The sequence below is a fragment of the Theropithecus gelada genome, chromosome 2, assembly GCF_003255815.1.
Source record: "Theropithecus gelada isolate Dixy chromosome 2, Tgel_1.0, whole genome shotgun sequence".
Classification (NCBI taxonomy): Eukaryota; Metazoa; Chordata; class Mammalia; order Primates; family Cercopithecidae; genus Theropithecus; species Theropithecus gelada.
The window spans coordinates 93,393,931-93,408,928 of NC_037669.1; the positions used below are offsets into that span (position 1 = coordinate 93,393,931).

Sequence of the window (14,998 nt, forward strand, 5' to 3'; positions counted from 1 at the left end):
TTCCTTTTCCTTTTTTTTTTTTTTTTTTTTCCCCTGTTTTTCCTCTTGGCCCCAGCTCTGAGTGGGCAACCATTCAACCACCCATCTTTGGTCCATCTGTCCATCTACCATGTCAGCAGGTCCAGCCCCCAGCGCCTGGTCACATGACTGTCTCCCACTCTTCCTGTAGCAGGGCGGGTGGCCGCTCAGGCCCAGAGGCCTCCTCGTCCAGGCCCGAGCAGGAGCCGTTGAGGAACCCATCGTCCTTGGGAGCAGCCACGGCAGGTGGTGTGGTCTCGAGGGTCTCCAGGGCTGGGGCCCCTGGCTTGGCATGGCCAGGCAGCTGAGGGTGGCCATTGGTGGTGGCAGTGGGCAGTAGGCGGGGGCTGAGGGGCAGGCCGAGTCCCACACGGGGGCCGACGTTGGTCACACTTGTGTGGGACACCATGGGGCCATAGCTATAGCTGCTGCTCCCGCTGCGTGCCTTGCGCTTGAAGTCCAGTGCCAGTGTCCAGCGGCTCCAAGATTTCTTGATCTCAGCTTGTACCTTGGGGCAGTAGGGGTGAGGCAGTCAGGTGTATCTCCCAACCCCAGCGATGCCCCATCCCTGCCCCTGGACACCCAGCACAGAATGAAAACAGGAATAGGGGGCTCCTGGGAAACTCCAAGGCCAAGTGAAATCCCATCCTCACAACGGGGTGCTTGGTTGCAGGCAACTGACACACCCAGAATCTACATCGCATCCTCAGAACAGGGTGTTTGGCTGCAGGCAACTGACACACCCAGAATCTACAAGGTTCAAATTGCCCCAAAGGTGGCTGAGTCCTCCAATCTGGGTCAGAGAATTCAGCGATGGGGCTGGGAAGGCACTTGGCTATGCCAAGTATCTGGTGACCGAAGAGTCCCCAGATCCTAGCACATCCTGAGCCTGCATCACCTGGAAAGACTTCTCTGCTTTCAGCATGTCCTCAGGGGTGTTCTTGGAGGAACAAAGAAGTAACTCGGTGGAAGAATGGAGAAATGAGCCTGAGGAAGCCTCTGGGGTATCTGCCCCACCGTGCCCTGCGCCAACACTGTCTCCTGCTTACCTCGCCATTGCAGAAACAGTATATGATGGCGACAAAAAATCCCTGTGAAGAGGGGTGTCTGGAATCAGGGCCTGTCCCCGGAACCCTTCCCACCCTCAGCCAGGCCAGGGCCAGCATTGCGCACCTGGAAGGAGTTGAAGAGCATCTCATAGTGCATCTGGACTTGCCAGAGCGTCCCTGAGACCTCGGTGTATGGTGTGGCCATGAAGACGATGTAGTGGACGCCAAAGAGGGGCATGAGCACCAGTGTGGATTTGAGCAGCTTCCTGGGCCAGCGGGGCAGGTAAGTCAGGGCCAAGCTACTTCCCCTTCAGCAAGCATCGTGCCACCCCCCACCCTGCCAGCCCCAGGCTCCGGAAGCTCAAAGGGACCCAGGGCTCAAGTCACCACAGGAGGACAACCCAGTTCACCTGCATGGCTGCCGTCCAGGCCAAGTGCTAATAGGGCCCCTTGGTTCTCAGCGGTGTCTCGGAGCGGACTTCAAATGACAGTCCCCCTGTCCCTGGGCCCTTCGCACCTGTGGAGCCCTCAGCTGGCAAGCACTCCCCTCCAAGGTCGAACCTCACTATCCCACAGTCCACTCCTCAGGTTTCAGTTGAGCTGCAGCCTTCCTGGGGCCACCTACCGCCTACCTGTTCCTCAGACTCCCTGCAACCAACTCTTTGAGGAGAGGTTCAAGTTTGTCCCACCCTCACAGACTCCAGCTCTAGTGCAGGGCCTCATACAAGTGGGCAGGCTGGCTTTGGGGTGCCCCTAGGGCCTCCCATCACTGCTGGGCAGGCCAGGTGGGTGAGGACAGCCAGGGAGTCAGACGCTGGGTCCTTTCCCTTGCCCCAGGCTCGTTCGTGGGGCCACTGTCTTTCCTGGGGTACATGGTGCCAGGACTCAGGGACCCCTGAGGAGCCAGCGCATGGCAGGCATGGTGGGCTCACCGGTACTGCTGCCGCGTGTCACACCGGCCAGCGTTGGTCTCCCGCAGCTTGGTGGCGAGCACTCGGACGATATTGATGAAGAGGATGAAGTTGAGCTGTGGGAGTGAGGGGGCTGCGTCTGGAGGCTGCACCCTAGCGGGGCGGGGCAAGGCCTGGCAGCCACGGCCATAGGTTCTGCTCTGTCACTGCGTCTCTGGGTGGCTCCTTGGGCCCTTGGTTTTCCTTTCTGGGCTGGAGTGTGGATCAGCTGGTCCTCCGGCCTCTGTGGCTCTGACACTGGGGTCTAGGGAAGCCTCCTAGGTCCCTGTCAGGGGCTGGTTCCAGGGGGCCCAGGCACACATCCCACCCTCCCCTGTGGCCAGCAGCCCACCCATGCTCACCACAATGGAGGCCAGGATGGGCACCTGGATGATCCACTTTTTGTTCCCGGAGCTCAAGTCCCAGCACCTGGGGGAGGTTGAGGCATTAGCTCCCAGCCCTCCTGTTCCCATCCTAAGACTGCCCACAGAGGCCCAGATTTGGTCTGGTGACATTAGCTGTTGAGGACACAGGGCAGGGGGGTTGGGTGTGGCCAGGCCTCAGGCCACCCTCACAGGCATCTTTGTAACTAGCCGCCTGTGACCCTGAGGGTGCTCCTGGCTGGAGGCTAGACTGAGAACTCCTGAGGCTGGGCCATTGGAGGCCAGGGTACAGGACGCCCTCTCACATGCTGCCTGGAAGAAAAGGGACCCAGGGGTGCTTCTTGCCTGGGCCCCTTCTCCACCTGGACCTACCCGGTGTTGGCCAGGGTAGCTCTGACACTGACCCACACAGCCACGAAGACAGCGGGCAGACCTGCGGGCACAGAGGGGGACAGTGTGCGGGGCTGTGGCTACTGTCCACAAGGTCATCCCCCCTCATCCTTGATGACCCCCAGCTTACCCCACCATTGCCCTGAGCCCCTGACCCTGGGCACTTGGGCCACTTGGTGACAGAGCCACACTCTGCCATGTAGTGCCCTAACAGCCTCCCCTTAGGGCTCCAGCCCTCAAAACCCAGCTCAGCCTCTGCCCCCATCTTGGCTCCATGTCACATGCACATATATGGGGTACAAGGTATAATATAATAATAAGGTATCACTAACTGATCCAAGTCCTGTCCATTTCCTCTGCAGAGGGCACTGCTTTGGACTTGCAGCTCCCATGGGGCGGGAGCCTATTTTCCGCATTTTTTTTTTTGCCCCAGCACAGCACTCCCACAACCTGGTTTGAAAGGTTCCAGCCCTCATGGATGAGACTGGATGGGGTGAGAGGTTTTTGTCCCAAGCAGAGGCCACAGGGAAGCCTCGGTGTGTTGGTATGTCCTGGCCTGTGCCAGCTCAAGGGGCACATGGCATCTTTGGGTGAGCTGTGCCTCTGGGAAGGGAGCCCCAGGTCCTCCCCAACTGCACACCACCAAGTTGACTCTAGGCCTGGTCCACCCTTGGAGGGATAGGGTATGACCTGGATTTAGGGTAAGAAAAGAGCTGTGACATTCCTGTGCCCCAGGATCCTACGCACTCCCAATCTGCATGTTGCCAGCCCACTAGGACACTTCCTAACCCCAGAGCCTGCATCAGTTCCTGGGACCAGCTCAGGTCTCCCCAACTATGGGGCTTGTCATGGTGAGGTCAGGGTCAGGATGTAAGTCGAGGGTCAGGGAGGTGGTGGCTGTTGACCTGCAGGCCTCTGGGTGTTGACTGCGGAGAGGGCTCCAGCCACCCGGCCCACCCCTCTGCAGTCTGGCCAGTTGTCCCGGAGCCCAGCCAAGCTCTGCAGCTGCCAACAATAATGGACAATTATCGGTAACTGGATCCCAGAGCCTGTAGGGGGTTGGGAGGAGTGCACGGCTCCAGCAACCCATTCTGCAGAGAGGCTGTGAAGCCCAGGTGATGCTGAGGTGCTGGGCCCACGGCTCTGGGCCATGGACCCCGCAGGCCTGCTGAGGCTGGCAATGGTGTGGGCAGACCCCAGTTCCAGCCCCAGGCTGACCTCTGACCCGGTATCCTACTCTGATCCTGAGTTGAATCTTGGCCTGATGGTCCCTCCTTCCCCTGTCCTTAGGCTGAGCCTCAATTCAGGTGAATCTAACCCCAGGTGAACCTGATCCCAGGCCAAGCCCTACTGTTCCAAGCCTGGAATGGGGTCAGGATCACAGGGCGGCAGGCCTCTCTCCTGCTGTTCCACTTGGGGCGGGATGTGCTGTGTGGGGCTGCCCTCTCCATCGCCCATGATCCCACCCCTGCCGGCGCCTCACTACCCGCTGTGCCCGCGTACCCCAGCCGAAGACTGTGAAGCCCCACAGGTACTTCTTCTCTGAGAAGAAGGCCATGAAGATGAGGCTGTGCAGGTACAGCCCCTCCACCAGAATCCAGTAGTAGTTGGTGGCCAGGAAGTAAAGGAAGAAGGTCACGGCCACCCTGCAGCCCGCCTAAGAGACCAGCTGGTGTTAGAGGGCAGGGCCTGCCTCCCAGAAGTCAGGGCTGGGCTGGGGGGCTGGGGCGGCGGGAGGGGACAAGTGGTGCAGGCCAAACAGGCCAGGAAGGGGCAGGCTCCGCTTGGGGGCTCTCTCAGTGGGGTGTGGTGTCAGGGGCAGGAGGCAAAGTGAAGAGGTAGAGTGGCTGGGGGGTACTGGGTTGAGGCAGGAGCCTTGATGGCAGCACGGGGCATGTGGGACCCTGAGCCCTTGGCAGCAGGGTTGGCGGCAGAGCTGAGGGTTGCAAGGGACCCTGTGAGACAGGTTTCAGTGGCTGAAGCTAGTGGGGCTGGCAGGAGGCAGGCAGGGCGAGGGCTGGGCTGGAGGAGGGGGCGGGGCGGGACCCCAAGAGGCCAGAGGCCAGTGGCGGCACTGGGAGCTGGCGGGCGGAGGGGCACTCACGTAGCCGGCAGCGGCGGTGGCAGGCGGCAGGGGCGCCTGGGCGATGGTGCGCAGCTCCTCCTCGGTGAGGCGCTCAGCCTCATCGAGCGTGGCGCCAGAGTAGAGCACCGCGTCCTTGACGAAGATGCTCACAGCGCGCAGCATGAAGGACAGGAACAGGTGCATGTGAATGTAGTTGCGCGTGCAGTGCAGCCGCCTGCGGGGCGCGCGACATCACCGTGGGTGGGGGCACGGGGACGCACGGCAGGTGGGCATGGGCAGGAAGCTGGGCTGTGTGCGGTAGGTAGGGACACCCGCCGGGGGTGATGGGTGCAGGGAAGGAGTTGCATCAGACCTCGGCCACCACCCCCTCCTCCAAGATGTCCCAAGGCCTCTCGCCCCGCCCACCTAAAGTAGGCCAGGATGAGCACAGCTACTGTGAGGGACGCCAGGGACACGGAGTAGCCCACGGTGTAGATCATGCCCAGGCGGTCAAACACCTCCTGTGCGGGGGGAGACACAGTCAGATCCCTGGGACCCAGGGTTAGCATCAGGGTAAGAGCAAGAGGCCAGGGTAAGGTTGCTGGAGGAGTCAGGGTTAGGAGTCAGGGCTGGGTCAGGGGTCACCCGTGGGGTGGGAGTGAATTTATCCCGGTCACGTTGGGGAGGAGAAAGGCTCGCACCCGTTCACGAGTCTCATTGGTGAGAAATTTGACACACTCGCTGTAGTTGGCCCACGTCCTGTTGTGCCCAGGCACCAGCTCCCAGCTGCCATTGCGGTCACAGCGTCGGTAGGCATGGCCTGCAGGTTCATGGGAGGTCAGGGCAGGCAGGGAGGTCTGGAGGCACTGAACCCCTAGCTCCAAGTCTCAGCCTCCCTCTGATCCCCACCCCTTCCAGCAGGCCTCACCTTTGTGATTGAAGTCATAAATGTAGTCCGGACAGGGCACAGCCACCACCTCACCTGGTGCCCCCAGCGGCCAGCACAGAATGTGGTCCCATTCAGGCAGGCAGGGGCGCCCTGTGCCCAGAGACAGACAGGGTAGGGGATACCAAGGGAGAGTCAAAGCCATGGTTAGTGACCCAGAAGGATGAATACGTCTGTGTGTGTGTATTTTTTTTTTTTTAGACAGAGTTTCGCTCTTGTTGCTCAGGCTGGAGAGCAATGGCATGATCTCGGCTCATCGCAACCTCCGCCTCCTGGATTCAAGCAATTCTCCTGCCTCAGCCTCCCGAGTGGCTGGGATTACAGGCGTGCGCCACCTGGCTAATTTTGTATTTTTAGTAGAAATGGGGTTTCTCCATCTTGGTCAGGCTAGTCTCAAACTCCTGACCTCAGGTGATCCACCCACCTAGGCCTCCCAAAGTGCTGGGATTACAGATGTGAGCCACCATGCCTGGCCCATGAGTGGTTGTTGGTTCCTGCAGGGACAGGTGTGCCCCAGGCAGAAAAATTCAGGCTTTGGAGCATTCTGGAGAAAATATATTTCTGTGCCCTGCACCCAACTGGCCTCATAGAATTTACTATGGCCTCTGAGATACAGGTACTGGCACTGGCCCCATTTTCCAGATGGGCTGACAGAGGCCAAGAGAGGTAGGCAAGTTGCCAAGCTCATACAACACAGGGCCCTGTCCTCTTCAAGTACTCAACCCCAGGCCAGGCCTCTCGCCTTTCTCTCTGCTCTTGGAACCACCTTCCAGGTGTCCTTGAAGAAGAGCAAGTACCCAGATTAACTCTCCCTCAGCTGGGAGGCTCCCTGTGTGCCCCTTCCCCTGGGACCATGGACAGGAGGCAGGAGGTCTGGTTTTTAGTGCCAGCTGGACTCCAAGTTGCTGCTGACCTCACTCAGGTGTCCCCGGTCTTTCTATTTCCATTTCCTCATTGGGAAGTTGGGATTAACCACATCGGTCCACGCTTCTACCACCACCCAATGCCTGCCCTGAGTACCTGCTGTGAGACTCCCACGGCCACCGCTGGGGGAGATACGATTCCCCAAATCTCAGTGCTAATGGTGGGATTCAAAGTAGGGTGGCATCCCACTTTGGAGACCCAGCCTCACTGCGGGGAGGCTAAGTGATCTTGGAGGTTCCCCAGCCTCTGGATCTTCCACATTCCACTCCCAGCTTACAGCCCCCTTCTCTCTCTCTGTAGGGCTCCAACCACAGGACTCTCCAGCCACCCTGGAAGGCTGCCTCAATGGCTGGACCCGCCCTGGCTTGGTGAAAGGCTCTCTGTCCTGGGCGCCATATTCCCAGCCCCACCCAGCCAGGCCCACAATTCCCTCTGGTCCCCAGGGAGCCACAGGGTGACCACAGCCTCCCAGATGTGGCCCATCTGGAATCCACTGCCCACCCGGCCGGTTCAAACTGGCCCTGTGGCCAAAGCCTGGGCTCTGTGTCTGCCTCTCCTCATCTGCTTCCCTCCCTTCTCTTCTCCCCGACTTGTCCCACTGCCTCTGGCCCCACCCTCTGCCACTGCCCTCCTCTCCTGTTCTATTTCTGTGGCCTTCCCCACTATGTGTCCCCGTGTACCTCCTCTGACACACTGAGCCCTAGACTTCAGTGTGTGCCTCGTGGTCCCCTCTGTCTCTATGACTGTCTCTCCCTGCCTTTCCGTTGATCTCTGTCTCCATGCCTCTCCCTGTCTTTCTCTATGTGCCATTCTCTCTGTCTTTGTGTATCTCTCCCTGCCCCTCTGTCCCCCAGGGTTCTCTGTCATCTCTCTCTCCATGGGTGGGGCCATAACCCTGGGTCCACTCTTGGCGTGGTGCTGGCAAGTTCTCTGTTCATCTCTCTCTGAGGCCTGAGCCATTCAGCTCCCCTTCCTTCCCACTAGACTCTGTCTTCTCCCAGCCCCTTGCCTTTTGCTTTCTATAAGAGCCAAGAAGCATGTGCTCACATGACAGGGACAGTGCAGTGGGGGTGGGCAGATCCAAGCCCATGCCAGCTGGATGCATGGAAGCAGAGACATACCTCGGTACCTGCTGCCAGTGGGTGCCTCCTTGTCCTCCTCAGACTCAGGGTAGAGCTTCCCAGATGGCTTATCTTTCCTGGGCTTCCCTGATGTAGATGTAGATGTCCATCCCTTGTCTGATTCCATTATGTTGGCTGGAGAAACCAGGGTGGTAATGGTGGCTGTCAGCTGTGCTACAACAGGAGACCCGGGGTACTCTTCAGCCTTAGACTCCCCCTTTGTACAATGGGGGGGTTGTCTCCTGCCCTGCTGACACCCAGGCTGTTGGGAGATCTGAGACGATGGGTGAGGAGGTGTTTAACAAAGTGTAAAGTGCTTGCCAGGTGAAGTAATAAGAGGAGGTGGAGATTGTCCCCCAGGGTTGGAATGGGAGTGCAGGATCAGCTAGTGGGGTGAGCACTAAACATGGGCAAGACAGAACAGAGGCAGTATCCTCCCACCCAGGAGTCAGGAGTGGGGGCCAAGGCCACGCAGCAGTGAAGGCCCCACCAGGGGGCGCACGCTGAAAGCAGACAGAGTGGGTGGAGATGTCAATGGACAGGTTACATGGCGAAAATGAAGTCTGGCCTGAGTGCTGTGCAGGTAAAGAAGCTGGTGGTGAGAAGACAAGAGCAAGGTGGTACAGTCAAGAGTGAACAGAGAAGGCCACCCTATCCCCTGCCCTGGACCCTCAAGTATGTGGTTCACAGCTTCCACAGTGGCCCTGGAGATGCCTCATCTGAGATGGAGCCTGGCCTCTCTTCTCATTGGAGAGATGCTGGAGGTCATTTTTTTTTTTTTTTTTTTTGACAAGGTCTCCCTCTGTCACCCAGCCTGGAGTACAGTGACATGATCACGAATTACTGCAGCCTCAAACTCCTGTGCTCAAGTGATCCTCCCATCTCAGCCTCCCCTATAGCTGGGACTACAGGTGTGCACCACCACACCTGGCTAATTTTTAATTTTTTTTGTAGAGATGGGATCTCACTATGTTGCCCAGGCTGGAGAGGTCTTTCTTCCTAGCCACAAAGTCTTCCTCATTTTCTGACTTGTATTCCTTCAGCCACCGCCCAAGCTAGGCCCCACTGGCCCTCACATGTCGGGTCTGTGGCAATGATGGGAAGCTGAGTCCAGGCAGCCTGGACTGGGATGAGAATGACTGTGTTCATTTTCCTGCCTCCACCCTCAGGCCTCAGTGTGGGGATGTGGGTAGCAGGATCTGGTAGAGCAGGAAGAGAGAGGCTCCATGGTGGATGGTGAGGGGCAAAGAGAGGCTCCCTCCAGGCTTTCACAACTAAGAAGAGGGGCTGGGTTCAGGACCCAGAGTGAGGAGGCCCACCTGACCCCCCAGATCTCGATGTGACTGGGAGCCACTGTTGGGGCTGGCATCGGTGGGGCTGTGACTGCAGAGACCATGTGAGTCTCTGTGAATGTGAGCAAAATCTGTGTGCCACAGAGTGTGTGTGTCATTGTGTGCTTGTGTTCTGGGTGTGCACCAGCCTCAACCCCTGCAGAACCCTAAGAACTTGTCAGGCGAGGAAGCTGCTCCTCTCCTTCAGTCAGTTGGGGTCTGGGCCTCTTCAGTTGATGAGATTAACCCGACAGTCATCAGTTTGAGCGCTGGTGGTGGGCAACACAGGGACCTGAGCTCAAGACTTAGGACAAGCCAAGGATGCCCGAGCCTGCTGACTCCACTCTTGCACCACACACCCCACTTCAGTCCTCACTTCGGCCTGGCGCCCTTTACCTGAGTCCACCCCCACAGAGAGCCTTCACCTGGCTCTGTATCCTGGGTCCCCCCCTCGACTGGCCCCTCCCTCACCTGGCCTCATCCCCAGACCCTCTTCCTTTGACCCCCACCTGGCCTCTGCAGGACCTCCTTGAGCCGTTTTTCACACTGGGCCTGAGCACGGTGCAGCAGGAAGATCTGTTCTTCTTTAGTCATGACGTCATCTGCATCCACCTGCCAAGCCGAAGGTCAGACCACAGGCAGGACTTTCTGGCACAGCAGCAGGTCCCAGAGACATCCCAATTTCCCAGAGGGATTACCCCCTTTCAAAAGGCCCTGACTCTAGAGGGAAGGTGGGATTTCCCCTGAGTGTGGAGAATCTGCTCTATGGAGCTTGCACCTTACAGATGGGAAGCTGTGGCTCTGACCGGTAGGGCCTGCCTGATTGAACGGAAAAAGGGGGGAGGGCTGTTTCCTGCCTGCCCACCAGTAACTCTGTAGGCTGCAGTCACTGATACTCTCTGTCCAGTCCTTTCCCCAGGGGTACGTGGGACTGGAATGGAATGTCCCAGGATGGATCCACATAGGATCCCGGCTGCCTGCTGGGGACGTGAGTCGGGGGCGAGGGGTGGATAAGGAGTGGTGAACTCTGGGCAGACAAACCCAGCCTGGAGTCCTTCAAGTACTGGCACCCTGGGGGGCCTTGGGAGTCACCAGTTTCCATCTTGGCCCAGATCCCCAGTCAATGCTGTCCCCAGTGAATGGTGAGTGCCTCAAAGCCTCCCCTCCTTACAATCCAGAGACAGAGAAAGAGAGAGAGAGAGAGAGAGAGAGAGAAAGAGAGAAAGGATAGAGGAACTGCTGGCACGCGGCCTGGGTTCGGCTGGGCACTCTGGTGCTGGCTGTGGGTGGGAGTCCCTCTCATTCCACTGCTTATCTGGGAGCTCCCTCCATCCAAGCCGACTCCGGAGTTCTGATGCCACTCAGGCCCTCACTCCTGCTATTCTCTGCCTGGAATGTCCTTTCCCTTCCCTCCAGCCTGCACACCCTGGGCCCTGGCTGTCACCCACAGGGACTCACTGGCCTCATTATAAGAAAGGAAATGAAATATGCGGGAGGAGGCTCACCCCTGAGCAGGTGGCTGCTGAGGGGTCTGAGCCTCTATCCTCTGACTTAGGAGAAAAGGAGTCGGGGTAAAGGCAGCATCCCGCCCCGGGAACAGCTTCGTGTGCCCAGCCCAGCCATCCCGTGAGTGTGACCCGCAGAGGTTAAGGCGGTCTCTGATACCTCCCCAGGGCGGAGCTGTCAAGCCCTCAGCCCCATCCCTCTTAATTCAGGGCCGTGTTTCCTCCGACCCCTGGGCAGGGGTATGTCCCCTGAGATGACCCCCTCCACCCCTCTCCCAAAAGGCTACGTCTCCTCAGCTCCGGGGCAGAGCCTCATTCTTCAGATGCGCCGTGGCGGGGCCGGGGCCCTGCAGTTCAAGCGTAGCTGTGCAGGGCGGGAGGACCCAGAGGAGGCAGGGGAGGAAGGAGGCGGGTCGGGGATGGGGCGGGCCAGGTCAGGGAGCCTGGCTGCAGGGAGAAGTTAATTGACCGCGTCTCTTGGCGGCAGCAGCGATGGCTTCCAGGGCCAAGGAGTCTCCAATTGGCTCGGCCGGCCTCGGGTTCTGCTGGTTCCACTTAGCGGAGCCGCGTGCGCGTCCCTCTGCGTGCGCGCGCAAGTGGCGGCGCATCCCCGAGTGGCCGGCGCGTGCATTTGTGTGTTCCCGTCCGTGTGCGTTCTCACGTGGAGACTGTCCAGCACTTCAGTGTGGGGCGCAAGCCGGACGTGTTTGTGAGCTTGCACGTGCACATGTATTTCTGGGCATAGGGCGGCGTGTGCGTGTCTGTGAGTGAGGCGGCAGCTCCTTAGCCTTTGAGTCTGTGGGTGGCCCGTGCTTCTGGTGTCTCTGGGGGGCTGAGGTGGACCCTGAGATCTCGGCTGGACCACTGCTGTGGACCCCAGGAAAGGCTGGAGCAGATCCCCACGTGTCGGCTGGCTGGCCTAAGCTCCTCTTTCCTAGTCCCTTTGCTTCCACAGCTATGGCTGAGCCGGCTGGGGTAGAGGTAGACACAGAATGACTGGATGGCTTAAGGGAGAACAACTTGGACTTGCCAGGATCCAGGGGCCTCCAAGACTAACCTGAAGCTCTCCCTGTGCCTCTTACATGGGGGATCCATGCTGCTGAGGGGGCTGATCCCTGCCCACCCCACTCCATTTACAGCACCCATTCACTACCATTTCCATCGTTGCTACTGGTACCTCCATCAATAACCATCATTACTGTCAATAACACCAACACCAGCATCACCAGTCCCTCCCAGTATACTACTACCACCACCACTGGCATCACCGTTACCACCATGAGCACTACTGTAACCATCAATATAACCACCATCACCACTATCCGCACCATCACCACTGGTACATCACCAGCACCACTGCCACCACCTCCAGCATCACCAAGGCAACATTAGCACCATCACCAATACTACCACCTGCCCAATAACTACCATCTACACTGCCTCTGCCATCTTGTTGTCTTACCCCCTCCCCACTATCCTCCTCCTTCTGACACCTCCACCCCTCTCAAGACAAACCCATTATGCTGTATTTTCTCTAGCTGATGGAGAGCTCTGGAGTGACTGATGGAGGCTCCCACCCATCCCTAGACGCTCGCTGACTCACCGGGCCTCCCAACAGACAAAGCAGCCTACTGATATGACTGGGGGTCACCCCTGATGGCCTAGACTACAGGCAGGTAGTCATGGCTTGAAAACTGCGTGGCCATTTGGCAGACTGACTGCTGAAACCTGACCAACACACCCCTCACTGGCTCAATGAATTGGCTTAGCCTCTACCTCCTGCTGTTGGCTTTACCTTCTCCATGGCCAGGAGGAGGCACACCCCTTTGTCTGGAGTTGGGATGTTCAGGAGAGGGAAAGATATGTGCTTCCAGCACGCATGGCTCCCACACTCCTTCATTCATCCATAGGAGTGGTGGCCCCACCTCTGGCCTCCCTGAACTTTAGGACCTATTTCTCTGTTAGCACAGCCATTGCAACAAGAATAACTCATGTTAAAGTTAAGGAAGCACTTTCCCAAGAAGAGGAGGACAACCCCACACCAAGTGCATTACCCCTCCAAACCTTAGCTCACAGCTCCATGCCTGGAATGCCCCCACTCCTGTTCACTCCTCTCTCCAGCTGTGCCCTCCTCTTCAAGGAGATTCTGCCACCAGCCCCAGAGTGTGAATCCCACCTCCACCCTTGACTGGCTTCGTGTCTGAGAAAGTTGCTTAACCGGTGTGCCTCAGTTTTCCTGTAAAATCAGGGTAATAATAGGGCTGTTGTTGGCCGAGTGTGATGGCTCACACCTGTAATCCCAGCACTTTGGGAGGCCAAACCAGGCGGATCACCTGAGGTCGGGAGTTTGAGACGAGCCTGACCAACATGGAGAAACCTCGTCTCTACTGAAAAATACAAAATTAGCCGGGCGTGGTGGTGCATGCCTGTAATCCCACCTTCTCGGGAGGTTGAGGCAGCAGAATTGCTCAAACCCGGGAGGTGGAGGTTCTGGTGAGCCGAGATTGTGCCATTGCACTCCAGCCTGGGCAGCAAGAGTGAAATTCCGTTTCAAAAAAAAAAAAAAAAAAAAAAGGCTGTTGTGAAGATTAAATGAAGCACTTCACAACAAGCCTGTGCAGGGGTGAAGCTCAGGAAAAGCGGGTTGCTATTGTTGATACTGTGAGCAGCAGCAGCAGCAAGTCACACCCCCGCCATGTGCACCCCTGCTGCCTGGTGACATGGGTGCTCCCAGCCAGGCCAGGGACTGGGGGAGATTATCTCATCCCCATGGTGAGGGGCAGATGGGAGATGGAGCCCCAGGGAGGACTAGAGGCAGGGACCACAGGAGGACCTGCCAGATAAGGTGTTCCTGGCAAGCTTTTGGGATGGACGCATATCCCAATGGCTCCTTGCATTTCTGAAACCACTCTGGACTTACATTAGGATTCCAGGTTACTGCCAGAGCCCCCACGCTTGAGCTTAGGAGGAAAAAGGACCCCCTCTTCTGCCTCTGCCCTGGCTGAGGAGGCCTTATCTCCTGGGGATGAAGGGGAAATGCTGACAGCTGTAACTCGTCTCAGCCTGGCATGCCCCCTTGTCTGCTACTCCCTTCTCCCCGCCCCTCCCCCCCTCTCCCCCTTGAAGAGTTCCTGTCTTCTTGGCCCAGCGCCAGGGTGCAGACGACTTAGGCTTGCATCCCCTTAGATCCAGCGGATCTGCACATCTTGGGTCTCAGGGGTAAGGACTGGGGGTCTGGGGCTGGGCTGTGGCCAGGGGTTACTTAGTTCATACCACCACTTATGGGCCACTCAGCCCTGCACCAGGTGTCCCATATCCCCCCAACACTCTTCCTATGGTCCTGATGAAGGCTGACTTGACTCCCCCAACCCAGCCATCACGGTGCTTGGCTCCAATACCCACCACTACAGCACATCCTCCCCATGGTCAGCAAGGAGCTTTAAAACACATGCCTCCTGCACCTTCTACCACATCCCCATCTTACAGACAGGGACACAGGCCAAGAGTCACGGAAAGAGGAGGGCCAGGGATGGAGCTAAGATCTGCTTGACACTGAAGCAGCAGCCCTGGAAGAAGGGAAAGAGAGGAGGAAATGCCCAGCCACACGGGTACCCTGGCACCAGCCACGGTATCATCTTTCCACAATCCTGGATTTTAGCTGCTGCATTAAGCAAGTCTCCCTTTGCAGACCTCCTAGGGCAGCTTCCCCAAAGCCGATTCAGGAGCGGAGGTGGGTAGACATAAAGGTGACGGTGATGCCGGTGATGGCAGCTTGTCCCCAGCTGTAACTGGGTAGAGGACAATTGGGCTCTGATGTTGGGAATGAGGCCGTTGATGCCTCCAGCAGAGCCAGAAGGAGAAAACCCTGGCTAACAGGAGACCCCTTCGTGACCTCCTGGCCTTCCTACAGCCCTCCTCCAGGTTCTACTACTGGGACCCATGCTGGCACCCCTGGATGTCTCCTGTGCCAGCTGGCTGGGACTGCTCCCCCACCCCTGCTGCCCTCTCTCTGTCCGGCTGGCCTGAGCAGGCTCCTCGTCCTGCCCCACCACCGCTGACAAGTGCTGACTTTTCCTCCCCTTCGCCAGGCCTTCCTGAACAGGCTGCCTGTGTTTGGGGCTGGGAGGGGCTGGGGGGGAAGAGGCACTATGACGCCTCTCATCCCAGCCAGCCAGCGTGGCCGCCTTCGGGGCAGGCAGTGGGATGGAGCCTGGGATAGCAGAGTTGGCTGCTAGGACCTGGTGGATCTTCACAAACAGCCCCTACCTGGGCTGAGGAATCAAGGCCCAAAAGAACAGTATGGCCTAATCTAAGCC

At 58.3% G+C, this 14,998-nt stretch overlaps 1 protein-coding gene across 2 annotated transcripts in view; it reads right to left on the bottom strand.

Moving 5' to 3' along the window:
• The window catches only part of PTH1R (parathyroid hormone 1 receptor), a 26,159-nt gene continuing 11,161 nt past the window's right edge, over nucleotides 1–14,998 (bottom strand). For both annotated transcript variants that reach the window (XM_025376177.1, XM_025376179.1), the window contains 13 exons: nucleotides 9,687–9,789; nucleotides 7,847–7,981; nucleotides 5,784–5,894; nucleotides 5,557–5,675; nucleotides 5,282–5,376; nucleotides 4,895–5,090; nucleotides 4,294–4,447; nucleotides 2,773–2,833; nucleotides 2,380–2,446; nucleotides 2,000–2,094; nucleotides 1,192–1,333; nucleotides 1,068–1,109; nucleotides 1–526 (listed from right to left, as the gene is read on the bottom strand). In XM_025376177.1, coding sequence (XP_025231962.1) covers nucleotides 140–526; nucleotides 1,068–1,109; nucleotides 1,192–1,333; nucleotides 2,000–2,094; nucleotides 2,380–2,446; nucleotides 2,773–2,833; nucleotides 4,294–4,447; nucleotides 4,895–5,090; nucleotides 5,282–5,376; nucleotides 5,557–5,675; nucleotides 5,784–5,894; nucleotides 7,847–7,981; nucleotides 9,687–9,789 — 1,707 coding nt within the window. In that variant the 3' untranslated portion in view covers nucleotides 1–139. The remainder of the gene's footprint in view (nucleotides 527–1,067; nucleotides 1,110–1,191; nucleotides 1,334–1,999; nucleotides 2,095–2,379; nucleotides 2,447–2,772; nucleotides 2,834–4,293; nucleotides 4,448–4,894; nucleotides 5,091–5,281; nucleotides 5,377–5,556; nucleotides 5,676–5,783; nucleotides 5,895–7,846; nucleotides 7,982–9,686; nucleotides 9,790–14,998) is intronic.